This window comes from Dryobates pubescens, chromosome 20 (genome assembly GCF_014839835.1).
Source record: "Dryobates pubescens isolate bDryPub1 chromosome 20, bDryPub1.pri, whole genome shotgun sequence".
Classification (NCBI taxonomy): Eukaryota; Metazoa; Chordata; class Aves; order Piciformes; family Picidae; genus Dryobates; species Dryobates pubescens.
In genome coordinates this window covers 5,184,781-5,199,986 of record NC_071631.1, presented here as the reverse complement: position 1 = coordinate 5,199,986, position 15,206 = coordinate 5,184,781, and the positions used below count along the sequence as shown (strand labels likewise).

The window sequence follows — 15,206 nt, the reverse complement described above, 5'->3', positions numbered from 1 at the left end:
CTCTAAGGTCTCCCTGGAGTCTCTTCCAGGCTGAAGAGCCCCAATTCTTGCAGCTCCCCCAATTGTCCCCATAAGGGAGGTGCTCCAGCATCTAGGGATAGATTTCCCTGATGTCTTGGGCTGAAAAAATCTTTGCCTAAGGTAGTGGCAGGAGACTTGAGAATGAGTTTGGGACACACAGGCACCACAGGACAGCTGGAGCCTGTTCATATCTTGTTCTTTAACATCACCAGTGCATCCTGGTGCAATAATTCAAAGGGCATTAGCTCTTTGGCTAAGGTCTTTGGATCCCTTAGCATGGCAGAGCTACATCACTGAGCTTCTGCATCCCCATGGAGGGAATTTTTTCTCTGAGGAGGGAGCTCTCATCATGTTGCCTGCCTCATGAGCATCTGCCAGTTGGCTTTCCCCAGGGTTTTGATGGGACTATTTCTGATTCTGGGTAGGAAGACTTTGTACCTGTCTTCCCTACTGACTTTTCTCATCTCCAATTTTCACTCTAAGCTCTGCAGATTCACTTACACTTGCAAGCATCCACTTATGCTCCTGCTAACTGTGGATCATTCTCCTTGACTGCAGGAGCTGAGGAGGTGTCAATCCATCAGGCAAAGAACCAGTTCCTAGATGGTCACCTCAACACCGGGAATTTCTCACACCCTTTTAGTCCATGTGTATTCCATACTTTTAAGAGACCTTCTGGCTCTCTACAGTTCCCTGAAGGGAGGTTGGAGCAAGGTGGTGGTCAGTCCCTCCTCCCTGGTAACAAGCGATAGGTTGAGATGAAATGGCCTCAGGTTGCACCAGGGGAGGTTTAGCTTGGACATTAGAAGAAACTACTTCACTGAAAGGGTTCTTAAAGACTGGAACAGGCTGCCCAGGGAGGTGTTTGAATCCCCATCTCTAGAGGTGTTTGTCAAAGGCAGAGATGTGGTTTTGAGGGGCATAGTTTGGCCCCAGCCTTGGTATAGTTAGAGATGGGCTGAACTGGACGATCTGAAAGGGCTTTCCCAACCAAAGTGCTTCTCTGATAGATTGCTGTGACTTCTGAGCAGAGCTGTTCCAGCACTTGTGTTTCTTTCAAGTTTTCCCTATTTTGTCTTTTTTCCTGCCTGGAATCATTGGTCCCTGGTGGCACAGGGTGAGGCTGAAGTTGTGGCAGAAGCAGGCGTGTGTGCACCAAACACGTAGGCAGCCTGTCTGCCCAATTCCAGCCAGCGCCATCTGACATCCATAGCAGGCTACAGGGAGCAATCAGAGATGAATGAAAAATGTCAGTGTCTCAGCAGAGTGAGTAAAGTGATGGGAAGGAGAGGATGGAAATGGGCTTTAAACAAGAAGCAAAATGACTCACAGCTCAGCGTTCTGCATGGTGTGGTGTGTGCTTACCTTGTGAAGTGTTTAATGATGCATTCAAAACAGAATTGGTCAAACCGGTGCATGCAGGCAGTGTCACTAAGGGCAGAATAGAAGGAGTTACACTTAGCACCTTTTGCATGCCAGGTTGCTTGAGCAAAGTGGTGTAAATGCCTGGGGATGAAGCCAGCACAATTGTGTTGTATTAAAATATTAAGCATAAATTAATTTGCATTAGGATGAAGTCAGATCACAGAGGAAAGTAAACATAGCTGATAAATTGGTGTTACTCCTCGCATTTTCATGCTTGCTTTGAGATGAAAAATGGGTATATATCCCTTGCTAGGTACAGAAATGATTATTTCTCTTCTCTCATCAATAATATGCTGGGTTTAGGAAGGATTTTGCTATGTGCAAAGTACCTATAAAGGCAGAAGTTTTAAGCATAACCAACTGTATTAAAAGTATCTAAACAGATGGAGTCTTTTGACATTTCTCTTTCAAGTCAGAGGGTTACTGGGAATCAAGAAATAGAAAAGATTTTTTCAGCTGTATGCTGATTTTAGCCTTGAGATCATCTCCTCCTTTATCACTCTGGCAGGGGGTATGGCTTCTCCAAAATTAAAATATCAGAGATAAAAGGGGGTGGGGGGTGGGTAGAGGTTCTTTAATGAGGTGCTAGCACACAGGGAATAATTACTTCCCTTACAATGGGATCCTGAGAGTCACTTCATGGAAGTTTGTAAGGGACTTTGACAGAACTAATGGCATGAAAGGTGTTTTAACAGTTTAATGTCATAGTTGTCTTTTCCTTTGCTTCTGCAGTGCCCATACAAGAAGAGCCCTGCTGCAGTTACCAAATCTATGAGCAAATGGATTGCTTTCAGAATGGGAAGTTCAGTACTCAGACGGGTTCCCAGCAGCACAGAGACAGGTAAAAAAACCCAAATCTTCCTGTTCTGTGTTTAAAATGTTTGAAGAGAACATTGTGTTAGAGAAGAGTGTTGCTGTGAGTAGAATGAAATCCTCAGAGCATGTGTTAGCCTGGTGTGGCTAAGGCAGAGCCACCTGCACAGCTCTGCTGGCGACACAGAATCCCAACATGGTAGGGTTAGAACATCCAGTTCAACCCCCTTGCTAAAGCAGGGCACCCACAGCAGCTTGCCCAGGAGCACAATGTCCAGGTGGGTTTGGAATCTCTCCAGACAAGGAGACTCCACAACCTCTCTGGGCAGCCTGCTCCAGGGCTCCAGCACCCTCACAACAAAGAAGTTTCTCCTCCTGGTCACATACAACCTCCTGGGTTCCAGTTTATGCCCATTGCCCCTCATCCTGCCCCTGGGCACCACTGACAAGAGTCTGACCCCATTCTCTTACCTCCCCCACCCTTTAGCACTTGCTGAGCATTGATGAGATCCCTTCTTAGGCTGCTCTTCTCCAGGCTCAACAGCCCCAGGGCTCTCAGCTTTTCCTCCTCATAGAGATGCTCCTGGCCCCTCAGCATCTCTGTAACCTCTCTTTCACCCTCTACAGTAGATTCCTGTTCCTCTTGAACTGGAGTGACCTTTCTGTCACTCGTGAGGCTCCCATGCTTGACACAGGAAAGCTCATCTCAAGATCTCTGTCCTCATTCCCCTTCCCAGCCTGTGGCAATGCCTCAGTTCCCTGTTCTACAGATCAGAATGATGTCTTAGCTTCCTCTAGAGTTGTAAAAAGGCAAAACTAAAATCTCTCCCCAGCTGCTCTGGTAACAAGAGCTGTGCTGGTACTTTGAAGTGCTTTTAGAAGATACACATCTGGCATGTCCTGCAGACATGATTCACTTCCCTAGGTTCTCCGCCCAGACACCCTTATTCCTCTGAAGAGGTAGAGATGCTGTAATGCCAGAGGAGTATTGCTGCACTTTTAATTTGATTTTGTTTTCAATTTTGGATGTTTAGTGATACCAGAGACTCAGCAGATGATTGCAGGAACAAGGGAAATAATAGAAATGTTAATCCCAGCAGTGGCTGTCAGGTGATTGAGGCTGACAGACCTGCCAAACGTCTGAGAAAGAAGAGAAAGCTGCCTCTGGAGTCTGAGGATGAGGAAAATGCAGATGAGGATGAGGTAAATGAGGCTGGATGTATTTTCTTCAGAGAACTGTGAGGAGCAGAGACCATTCTGTGTCTCAGATTTCACTGTGCAATGCAAACAGAACTGAAGGAGGTTGTTTTGTGTGTGTGAGATGGGTCTGGGTCTGATCCCAGTTGTACCAGTAATAGTAATATCTCTGCTGAGGTCTGAGTCATCATGAGGGTGAATAACTCCTGTGAAGCCAATGCTTCAGACTGTAGCTTTAGAGGTGTAGTTACAGCCCTGTGCACCAGGTGTACTTCACAGCCATTAAAATCCATCCTCCAAAAGACTTTATCTGACCACAGCCAAGCGCTGGTCGGTGCTGCTGAGGATCAGCATCAGGCCACAGAGTTTGATTGCTCTTGATGAAGTACCTGGATGTGCACTCACTGCTCTGCTGGATCCTGTGCTGATGGTGGATGAACAGAAGTACCTGTCCTGAGCATTCCTCAACTTGCATTAAGCACCTTGCTCCCTTTAGGGGCCCTTTTTTGGGGGAGGCTGCGCTCTGCTGCCGGGCCTGAGCTGGTTTATTGAGTCAGGTATTGCAGGTGCCTCTGTAGAGCAGAGACACTGGGGTGGGTGTTAGTTGGCAGTGCAAGCTGAAACTCCTGATCTCACAAACACTTCAACTCATTTTGTTGCTCACCTTCTCCCTGGGGTGTGGACAAGGTGTTTTAATGTCCATATGTTTTCAGAAGAACTTGCATTCTGCCTCTTCCCCCTTCTCCTCCTCCTCCTCGTTTGAAACTGCCCCCCTGTCTCTGCTGGGGTGTGTTTGGCAGACAGCTTTGCATTGCAGATTTTACACTTTTTTTGGCAGGCTGTGTGAAATGACAATCCTGGGTGAGTTAAACATGAGTTTGCAAACCACATTGAAGAAATGTGGCAATCTGGCTGGAGTGTGGCACAGGGGCACCCCATTTTGTGGGCTCTTCCTCTATGACAGTAGTTACTCAACGCTTCTGCTTCCTTCAGGGTTCCTTAATGGTTGGACTTGGTGATCTTAAAGGTTTCTTCCAACCAAAATGATTCTGCAAGCAATTTTCTGTATCCATTCCCTGGCATAGAGGGACATGAGACCCTCTGAAGGGAGAAGGAAGATGGAGCTTTGCAGTGAGGCTGCTGATAAGAGCAGTAAATCCTGCATTGCAGAAAGCAAACCCTGTGTATTGTAATGGAGATCTGGGGCCATGCTGCCAGAGTTAAATGATCTTTAGTAGGATATATTAAATAATTTGTAAAACCACTTTGGGCTACTGCAGGATCAAAGTTATGCATGTGAGGTACCCTACTAATGTGAGCACAGGGTTATTGAGAAAGAGAATAATACTGGCTCATAGTCCTGTTAGTTCCATGTTACATCCTTATTGTTACCTGCATTGTGAGATGATCAAAGAGGGAGTTAAAGAAACAAAAACAAACAAACAAACACAAAAAACCCCACCAAAACCAATCTTGCTAAACTTTTTTTTAACATATCTGTGTCTAGGAGAAGAATAAATCAAATAATATGAAAAGCCGCAGAAACAGTAAGCCAATAAAACAAGGTGAGCTAAGCTCAGAGTCTCTTTTCTTTAATGTTTATAGATTTACTTACTTACTTACTTTATTTATTTATTTATTTATTTTAGTAGCTACTATAAAATGAATAATAGTAAGCAGAAGAGGAAAGGACAGTAGAGCTCATTTCCCATTCAGAACAGCTTATAGGAGGTACACAACCCTCTCGCCACAACCAGGCTGCAATGTATGAGCAAGAAATCTCCTGGATTTGCCTGTGTGATGGGCACAGTGGTGAGGATCTGGAAGGTGGCAGCCTGGTCCAAAGCTCACTGAAGACAATAAGAATCTTCTTCTTTCTTGTCCTTTTTTTTTTTTTTTTTTCATTTGGAGAGCTTCATAGCCACAGACTACAAACACTAAATAGAAAAGAAGTTGTAAGCAACATGTGATTGATTACAGGCTGTGGGTTAAATGTAGTCTCTGCTAAAGGAGCTGGCCTGTGTAAACTTGGGGGGGGGGGGGGGAGGGGAATTTTGTTTTAATGTGCATTTAAAACATCATTTTCTCTGTGTGTGACCGTGGGGCTATGAGAATGAAGCCAGGCACCTACTCCAGTTGTTGTGTTCATCCTCTCCATGCTGGTAGCTGCCTCTCTGCTGCGTTATGCTGGTAGCAGGTTATCAATCTGTGTGTATAACACATTGTGAACTGAACCAGAATTCACTTGGTTTCTCCTGTGTTTTATTTTAGATTTATTTCAGCTGCAATTATCTGCCTCTTTCTGCTGTCTTTTAGTTTCTGTCTAACCCCTTCCTCCTCTGTGAAACACCAGGAGAAGGAATTAATTCCCACAATTTGAAGTTACTATATCTTCTCCAAACTTCACAGTGGCAACTTTCCATGGGCAGCTTGCCAGCAATTCGGGTGCCACCATTCATTTGACCCTGTGATATAATCAATTTATTTTTAATGAGAAATGAGGCAGAGTTTCCCTGGTGCTGGAATTGAAACCATCCCTCAAAAGTTGGGTAACACTGCCGCCTTTGGGGTGCGACAGCAAAGCAGCCTTGGCAGCGTACGTGGGAGGAGAAAGAGAAGAGAGAGGGCAGAGCAGGAGGCATCTGAGAGAAACATTCCAATTTTTTTTCTCTTTGTTTTTGATTGCTTAGCTGTTCCTGGAAAGAAGAAGGTATGGAACTGGGTTTCCTACTTAGAGGCGGAACGGATGCCAGCTGCTCCCCTAAAACTGTTCAGAGAGGTTGGCAGCTTTTTCCAGTCTCTTGATCTGTTTGTCACAGGCACCATCCCAGAATTGCTAAGCCTGGAGGTGGGATTGGAGATATCCTCAAGCCAGCAGCTCCCTGTATGAGTGTTTTGTTGCAAGTATGAACCCCTCCGTGTTTGTTTCCAGCCATGAAGAACTATTGGAGACGAGCATCTGCCCTGCGAGTCTCATCCCAGAGTGGGGTGTGAAGAATGCTGCTTGAATCTCACTCAGGAATAAACAATGAGTGTTTGGTCTGCTTTGGCTAGCTCTGGATAAATGGGCTCTTAGGCAAGCTCCAAGTAATGTTGGAGAAGGACAGCATGATGTCTTTCGTATGTCTGTGGTTGTACAGCTCCCCTTCCAGCCCTCCTCTAGAAAACTGCAAGTCACTTCTCTCTGTGAGGGTGTTCAAGTGTCTCCGTGAGAAGTGGCAGTTATGAGGGTGGCTGGAAGTTGTGTTCATTCGTGGACTGATGCACTGAAGGTGGGAGAGGCTGAGCTTAGCCTTGTTGAAGCTGCTTCTGCACCCCAGTGCACCAGCCCACGTTAAAAGCTGAGCTCTCGGTGAACTCCTCAAAGCCAAGGACTGTTCGCTCCCTGTGGAGTGGGATGGAGGCAAGTCGGGTAGCTGCAGGGGAGGCAGTGAGCCATTTGCAATTCCACTCCAGGTTTCTTTTAAGCCCTTACTATACTTCAGATGTTTAATTTGGGTTATGACTGCAAATAAATGAAAACCACAACTGTTTCCTGGAACAACTGTGTTTAGTGGGCTCCAGATCAAACATGCCTTGTCCCTTTTGCCATTTGAAGATGAGAAGGTACCTTTTGGGGCAGCCTGGCTCTTTTAATTCTACCCGCCCTCCTACATGGGGCTGTGAAGGGGATTCTTTTATGTCAGAATAGAGCTCATTTCTGCATCTGCTTAGAAATTTGCTCGTAGCTAATTGCAGCAGGCTCCTGGTTCAGTGCTTTTGAGAGATTAATTAGAATAACAAGTAAATCTGAAACAGGGTGATCATGTCCTTATTGATCTCTGTACCTGCGCCTGGCTGCTAAAGCTGCAATCATTTAGCGATTGAATTTTCTTCTCTCAGTTGGAAATGTGAAGCCTTAAGTATATCTGATGACTGCTCTGCAATAGATTTTTGTCTTCAGGAATTAAAAACAAATGTTTCCTCCTTCCCTTCCACACAGTATCAATCATTCCCACAAGGCCGAAATGGATTTAAAGTTGGAATGAAATTGGAAGGGCTGGATCCTGAACATGCCTCTCGATTCTGTGTTCTCACAGTGGCTGAGGTAGTTGCTTTTTCTCTCTTTGACCCCAAAAGTCCCATGTACATGTAGGATTTGTTTCAATTAAGAGTGGAAACATAAGAGTAATAGTACTTTAATGAATAGTGTTATGTGGTTGAAGATCTATTCCTGGAATCCTCCTGTCAGGTTATTGTTAGACATTGCAGTGGTGAGACACTGGAACGGGTCCAGGGAGGTTGTGGACGGCTCCTCCCTGGAGGTGTTCAAGGCCAGGTTGGATGAGGACTTGAGCAGCCCAGTCCAGTGGAAGGTGTGCCTGCCCATGCCGAGAGGGTTGGAACGGGGTGGTCTTTAAAGACCTTTCCAGCCAAACCCATTCTATGATTCTTGGAGTTGTAACTCTCAATAGTAAACCAATTAATTGCACAAGGTGGGTAAATATTAATAAGGACAGTGAATTAAGCATTCATGCTCAGTAGATAATAGCAAGTCAAAATGCATTTATGCTTCTTCAGCTCTGTAAAGTCTGTGTTGATCTGCTGTAGACATAAATGTTCTCAGACTGCATTTGTACTCCAGATATTGCCATGCAGGAGCGTGAGTGTGGGATGGGAGACCTGTGAGGTCACAGAATGCCTTAGGTCAGAAGGGACCTTAGAAATCATCTACTCCAACCCTCCTGCCATGGGCAGGGACACCTTCCACCAGACAAGATTGCTCAAGGCCTCATCCAGCACCTCCAGGGAGAGGAAATCCACAACCTCCCTGAGCAGCCCATTCCAGTGTCTCACCATACATAGAATCATAGAATTGTTGTGGTTGGAAAAGATATCTAATGTTGAGTCCAAGGGTCAAAATACATCCAAATACAGAAAGAACACTTGATTAGTGCTTTTCTTTAACTTCTTTATGAGCCTTTATGATAATCAGAGCTTCTCTGCTTGCAGGTGCAAGGGTACAGAATGCGGTTACACTTCGACGGTTACCCAGACAGCTACGACTTCTGGGTTAATGCTGATTCCTCAGACATCCATCCCATAGGCTGGTGTGAAAAAACAGGTCATAAGCTGCTCCCTCCTAAAGGTATGGGAGAAAAAATAAAAAGGTGTGCAGGAAGCATCAATTCTGCTAAGGATTGGTTGCTCCTGCCTCTTCACGTTTCGTTTGTGGTGTGATTTCACTGTGGAACTCGATGGCTGAAGGGAAGAGGTGTAAGTAAGGTGGTGAATCACAAAAGGATGAAGCAGCTTCCCTTTGATATTCCCAAAGATTGACATTGTTACTCTTAAGAAGCTCTTTCTTTTATGAGAGTGTAAAGCAAGGAGCCTTTGGGGATTTCAGAACTTGCTGCTTTCCCACATTGAAGTTCCTAGAAACGTTTGAAGGCTGAGTTTAGTGATTGGCCATTATACTGCAAGCCAGAGAGATGTGCTGGCTGAAATGCATAACCCCTGAGGATGGCAGAAGGGCAGGTGGCATGCAAGCTTCCTGTTCCTTCTAGGTAATTTCTATTCTGAAACCCCAATCTGAATGTGCTGGGGCTGTGTAAGACAATCTTTTTATCTCCTTCCAGGTTTTAAGGAGGGAGAATTTAATTGGACTTCCTATTTGAAGAATTGCAAAGCTCAAGCAGCTCCAAAAAGCCTTTTTAAGACCCTCAATGCTGTAAGTGGTTGATGTGGAATCCAAGATGTATCCAATAGGTCTGATGCTAAGTGACTTTTGACCAGAATATTTAGGTGGTTTTAATGTGCTTGTATCAGAGGTACAACCAGGGTGCAATCAGATGCAAGCTGTTTCCTGCTGTGAATTATTTTTAAGATGTACAATTTTTCTTCCTTCCCCCAGTCACTGACTTTGCAGAGAAAGATTTCTATTTCCCTTCCTCTTTAATAGTGGAGGAAAAGATTTACTCCACCATTTATTAAATCTATTGCAACACTCTGTTTTGCTGTGTCCCTACAGCCGAGATATTTGTGTCACTTTCCTCTAATTTAATCATTTCCAAAATAATGTCTGGTTTCCAGCAGCAAACTCATGTGTGCCCTGGGATTCATTATGAGGCAATGCATCTTGAGCATTTTTCATCCTTCACCCACCATTGCTTTCTTTTGGGTTGTTAGGCTCAGTTCCTGCCCAGCACTCCCTCCTGTTTTGTGTCACTCAGATGACACGGAGTCCATCATCTGCTGCATTTGATGCTGCAGATGGACAGAGCACTGACTTCAGGAGGATCAGGGCTCAGCTGTGCAGCTCTGCTCTGCTTCTGAGTTGCCTGTTTTCCCTGAAGACTCTCAAATTTTGCCACTAATAAGACAGGAGGTGCAGTGCTCACACTTAACCCTCAGCCAATACTCATCCCTGCAACACATCTGCAGCTTAACCTTTGCATCTGCAGTGGTGTTTATGTACCTGGAGATTCTGTGATTCTCTCATTCAGCTATTTTTTAGAAATGGTTTAGAATTCTTAGAGAATACAAGGTTATTTTTTTTAAAGAATTATTATATTTAGAAAGATTAGAAATTCAGCCATATTGACTGCCAGAACACATGGGCATTTCACAGATTGCATCAGGTTGGAAGTGACCCTCCAAGCCCATCTTGGCCAGCTCCCCTGCAATCAGCAGGGACTCCTCCAGCTGAATCAGGCTGCCCAGCGCCCCATCAAGTCTGATCTTGAATGTCTCCAGGGTTGGGCTCTCAACTACATCCCTGGGCAGCCTGTTCCAGTATTGTACCACTCTCATTGTGGAGAACTTCCTCCTGATGTCCAACTTGAATCTCACTTCATCCAGTTTCAAAACGTTGCCCCTTGTCCTATCACCGCAGGCCCTTCTAGAACAGTCTCTTCCCAGCCTTCCTGTAGGTCCCTTTCAGATACTAAAATGTAGCTCTAGGGTCACCCTGCAGCCCTCTCTTCTCCAGGCTGACCAGCCCCAGCTCTTTCAGCCTGTCCTCACAGCAGAGGTGCTCCAGCCATCTAGTCATCTCTGTGGCCCTCCTCTGGACCCATTCCAGCAGGTTCACGTCTCTCTTGTGTTGGGGTCCCATAGCTGCACACGGGTATTTCATCTGTAGGCCTCAGGCTAGTAACTGCGCTGTGTTTGGGTTTGTGGGTTTTGGACTTACAACCTGCAACAAATGATTTTATAAGGATGATTTAAATGGCCTGACCTAGAAGGTGGCTGATTTCCCTTCCCTGTCCTGTTCCTCAGCCTGTTACACCCTCTGGGTTTCGTCTGGGGATGAAACTAGAGGCGGTGGACAAGAAGAATCCCTCGCTGATGTGTGTGGCCACCATCGCGGACATGGTGGACAACCGCCTGCTGATCCACTTCGATAACTGGGATGAGAGTTACGACTACTGGTAAAGAGATGCTGCTTTCGTGTCTGTCTGCAAGCAGACTGTGGCTTATTTCACTCTTCCACTCTCTAGGTTTTTTAATGCAGTTGCTAAAGCTGGGTCTTAAATCAGCTTTCAAGCATCTGAGTAATTCCTTTGGCTTTACACAAGCCACCAGTTGCCCAGAAGCTTCCCCTGCTGTCAGTGCACACCAGTGGGGTTAAGCTTGAGCTGCCCATGAAGAACCCAAGGTAAAAAGTGTTGCATATAATGCAGCTGGCTGGCTTGGGTTGGGGCAGGAAATGTTCCTGTTATCCATTCACAGAGTGCATCTTAAATATCATCTAGTTCCAACCTGCCTGCCATTGGCAGACACAGCTTGCAGTAGCCCACCTTGCTCAAGGCCTTGTTCAACCTGGCCTTGGACACCTCCAGGGAGGGAGCATCCACAGCTTCCCTGGGCAACCTGTTCCAGTGTCTCACCACCCTCACTGTCAAGAGTTTCTTCATAACCTCCAGTCTAAATTGCCCTCCAATCCATTCCTCCTTGTCCTAACACAACAACCTCTTGTAAAAAGGACAGCTCTGGCAGAGCTGAAGGAAGACCGAGCTCCAGTAATGACACCACCAGGAACTGGGAACATTCTCTTCTCCAGGACTGGTAGTGGGTGCTGAATTGTCCCCTGCATGCTTACAGTTGGAAGCAGGCAGTACTGATAGTCAGTGAAAAACTTTTCTGTTTGGCTAAGGCCCTTGGGAAGTAACAATGTTTGCCAGCATTTAGGCTTGTAGGTCTTGACCTGCACTATAGTTGTTCTGCATCGGAGAATCTTCGTCCCACCTACAGCCAGGTGCAATATTAGTCAAGGAAACATTTTCCCTTTTTGGTCTGTGTTTTCCTGCCCCTTGAATGGAGCAGTTTTCTTTTGAAGTTGGCTGTGAAAGCCACCACAAGACACATGCTTATCAAGGTAGCACTGATTCAGGCAGTGCTCGGTGTGCTCTGTGTTTTTTCAGAGTAGGCACCTGTTTGGTGACAAGTTAGTCTTTTCTTTTCTTTGCCATAAATCCATCATGCAGATCTTTGTTTGGAACACTGCTGTTTCCATTTGCAGGACTTTCACATCTTGTTCCTTTGCCATTTCAGCCTGGGAGGCTTTGTTTCCATGCTGTGTTTTGTTTGGATTTTGCAAATGTTAATGGGAAACACAAGGAAACAAAGCTTCAAAGTACAGGCTGCCTGAGAACACACAGGTTTTTTCCTACACCTCAAAGACTACTTTGGTGCCTTCCTCAGAGCAGATGTGATAAAAGGGGCTGTCTGAGATTGGCCTGTCACCTCCTTCAGGGACTCAGAAGATCTAAACACACAATAAAACTGGGATCCAGGCAAAGCACCTCTGGGTTTTGGCTAGACTGGATGGATAAGGCACAGTTCTTGGCCAAGACCTTAAAAGTGGTTCTCCTCCTTCCACAGTAACGATGTTTCAGTTAGGGATGAGGCTTTGGGGCTTGTTTCTTTGCTTTTCAGATGGATGATCTATGTCCAGGCTGCTCTGTGGTTGGTACAGTCCAGGTGTGAGGGGCTTTTTGTTGGGTCAAAGCAGCAGACATTCTCTCTGTATTTCCCTCTCTTCTGGGGCAGCTTGAACGCCTCGAAAACTTGGCATTATAAATTCTGACAAGGTAATGCTTGGCTTTCCCACCACGAGCACACCCACTGAAAGCATCTGCTAAGCCAGCAAAGGCAGATCAGCCAGCATGTGAGACTGTGCTTTGCTTTTTGCTTGAAAACTGACTGGTGCCAACTTTCTCTCTTTTGATTCAGGTGTGAAGCCAGCAGCCCATATATCCGTCCTGTTGGCTACTGCCAAGAAACTGGAACCCCACTGACAACACCACCTGGTATGTTGAAAGTGAGACTTATTTCCTGCCTCAGTCAGAAAACCTGCAAGATTTTTCTGCCATATAATTAGAGATTTGTGAGTTACAGGTTCCATTCAGTACTTTTCCTCTACCGACTGAACAGTGTTCTTGTTCATACTTGTTGCCACTGTGGTTTTATTTTGTTTCATAGCTCTTGCAAAAAGTGGAATGTGGGGTTGGCAATTTGTGATTGAATTTGACTTTTGGAAGGGAAAGGACTTTGGAAGTATTTGCAGCATTTCTTTTTAAGGGCAGCTGGAGGAATGAGGAAAGTGTAAGGATGCCTCTGCAGGGAGGCTGGACTAGGTGACCTCTGGAGGTCCCTTCCAATTGTATGATTTTATAGATGGAAAGATAGAATTCCTGGACTTGAAAGAGTAACTGAAGCCACATCTCTTTCTGCTCCACTGCAGTTCAGTGAATGAAGAAAATGCTGGCAGATGGAAAAGTCAGAACCCACAGGAAAATCAGGGCTGTGTTCTGGCCTTGGAAGTTCTTGTTCACCTTAAAAATAACCAAAATGGAGAAATGATCTCTGCTGTTTGCTAGATTGACAGCCCTGGAGCAACAATTCCTGTGATTACTGTGTATCAAGTTCAGGAGAGTGGGTGGCACTGTAAGATCCCTCTGCACTGGAGGAATTAGTTTCTGTGCCTTTGCTGCAGGTGCAGAAAGGTTGTAAACTCTTAACACAGCAGCAGCACCACACCTGTTCTGTTCCTGCTCCTGGGCGGTGCAGCAAGGCTGTGGTGCGAGCTCCCCTCCTCATCCCATCATTACCTGTTCCCCCAGCAGAATCTGCCATCAGCTCCTGATTGCTCTGCTGAGAGATTTATGTGCAGCAATTTGCAGCCTGTCCTGTGTGTTTAGTCATCACCCCCTCCTGCCAAAAAGAAACAACACTCAGGCTAAAAAATACTGAGACAGGAAGGGGGAAAAAAAATAGAAGCGGAGCAGCTTCTTAAATGTAGCTGCCGGGGAGAGACATCCTGTTGTTGTTAGAGTAGCACACCCATGTAGGTGTCTGAGAGGATGGTTGCAGCAATGGAGCCTTTTCTCTTCAGGCTGCTGGTTTTTCTCAGCTATGGGTAAGGAGTTAACAGGAGAAGAGAAGTTTCTACAAAGTTCCAGCCACTCACACATAGAACAGTTAATAAATAGGAAATTAATTTAGTGTGCCACTGCTCATCTCCGAATCCTCTCACTAGCTCTTAATTGGCAGCTTTCTATAGAGAAACAATTTTCTTCTAGTGGACAACAGGTTCACCATGAGCCAGCAATGTGCCCTCATGGCCAAGAAGGCCAAGGGTTTCCTGGGGTGCATTAAGAACAGTGTGGTCAGCAGGATGAGGGAGGTTCTTCTCCCCCTCTGTTCTGCCCTGGTGAGATCACATCTGGAATATTGTGTCCAGTTCTGGGATCCCCAGCTCAGGAGGGACAGGGAGAGAGTCCAGCAGAGGCTCTGAAGATGCTGAGGGACTTGGAGCATCACTGCGAGGGGGAAAGGCTGAGAGGCTCTGGGGCTGTTGAGCCTGGAGAAGAGCAGCCCCAGAGGGCATCTGATGCTCAGCAAGATCTGAAGGGTGGAATGAAGAGGAGGAAGCCAGACTCTTGTCAGTGGTGCCCCATGACAGGACAAGGGACGATGGGCACTGATTGGAACCCAGGAGGTTCCACCTGAAGAGGAGGAGAAACTTCTTTGTTGCGAGGGTGCTGAAGCCCTGGAGCAGGCTGCCCAGAGAGGCTGTGGAGTCTCTTTTTGTGGAGAGATTCCAAACCCCATAGGCTGTTACGATCCTGGGCAAGCTGCTGTGCTTTAGCAGGGGGGATGGACTGGATGATCTCCAGAAGTCCCTTCCAACCCCACCATGCTGTGCAGAAAGGAACCCCTGAGGTTTTTCAGGTCAGGGTTGAAGCCCTGTGTTAGCAGCTGGGGAAACTTGCAGTGCTTTACATGGTGTGTGTGAGCAAACAGCCCCTTCCCAGTGCTATCCATCTTAGTGTGGCGCCACCAGCACAGCCACGTCTTCCACAGCTGCTCTTCTCTTGTTGGTAACAATAAATGTGGGATTTTCTCACTTAAATGTTAATTCTCTGCTTTTCCAGGATACATACATTCCAGTGCCTTCTCATGGGAGAAATACTTGGAGGAAACTAATTCCCAGGCAGCCCCAGCAAGAGCATTCAAAGTGGTTGGTGAATCTCTTTGATTCTAGATGAGGAGGGTAGGGGAAGCTGTTCCTATCTTCCCTTCCTTGGTAGATGCTTTAATGGATGGTGGTTCTCCCTGCCTGTGTCAAGAGGGTGAAGGTGGGTTTTTTTACTTTAAGACCATCTCTCATTGCTGCTGGAACAAAACACACAGCAAACTACAAGATCATTTTTTTTCTAAATGCCATGAGAAGCTGTCCTGGGAAGGGTTTTTGACTGAACAGC

The 15,206-nt window shown here is 46.0% G+C and overlaps 1 protein-coding gene across 1 annotated transcript in view; it reads left to right on the top strand.

Moving 5' to 3' along the window:
- Positions 1–5,910: 5,910 nt before the first annotated feature.
- The window catches only part of LOC104309308 (lethal(3)malignant brain tumor-like protein 3), a 33,171-nt gene continuing 23,875 nt past the window's right edge, over positions 5,911–15,206 (top strand). The window contains exons 1-7 of the mRNA XM_009910623.2: positions 5,911–6,235; positions 7,439–7,543; positions 8,449–8,584; positions 9,075–9,166; positions 10,717–10,868; positions 12,673–12,749; positions 14,877–14,962. Coding sequence (XP_009908925.2) covers positions 5,954–6,235; positions 7,439–7,543; positions 8,449–8,584; positions 9,075–9,166; positions 10,717–10,868; positions 12,673–12,749; positions 14,877–14,962 — 930 coding nt within the window. The 5' untranslated portion in view covers positions 5,911–5,953. The remainder of the gene's footprint in view (positions 6,236–7,438; positions 7,544–8,448; positions 8,585–9,074; positions 9,167–10,716; positions 10,869–12,672; positions 12,750–14,876; positions 14,963–15,206) is intronic.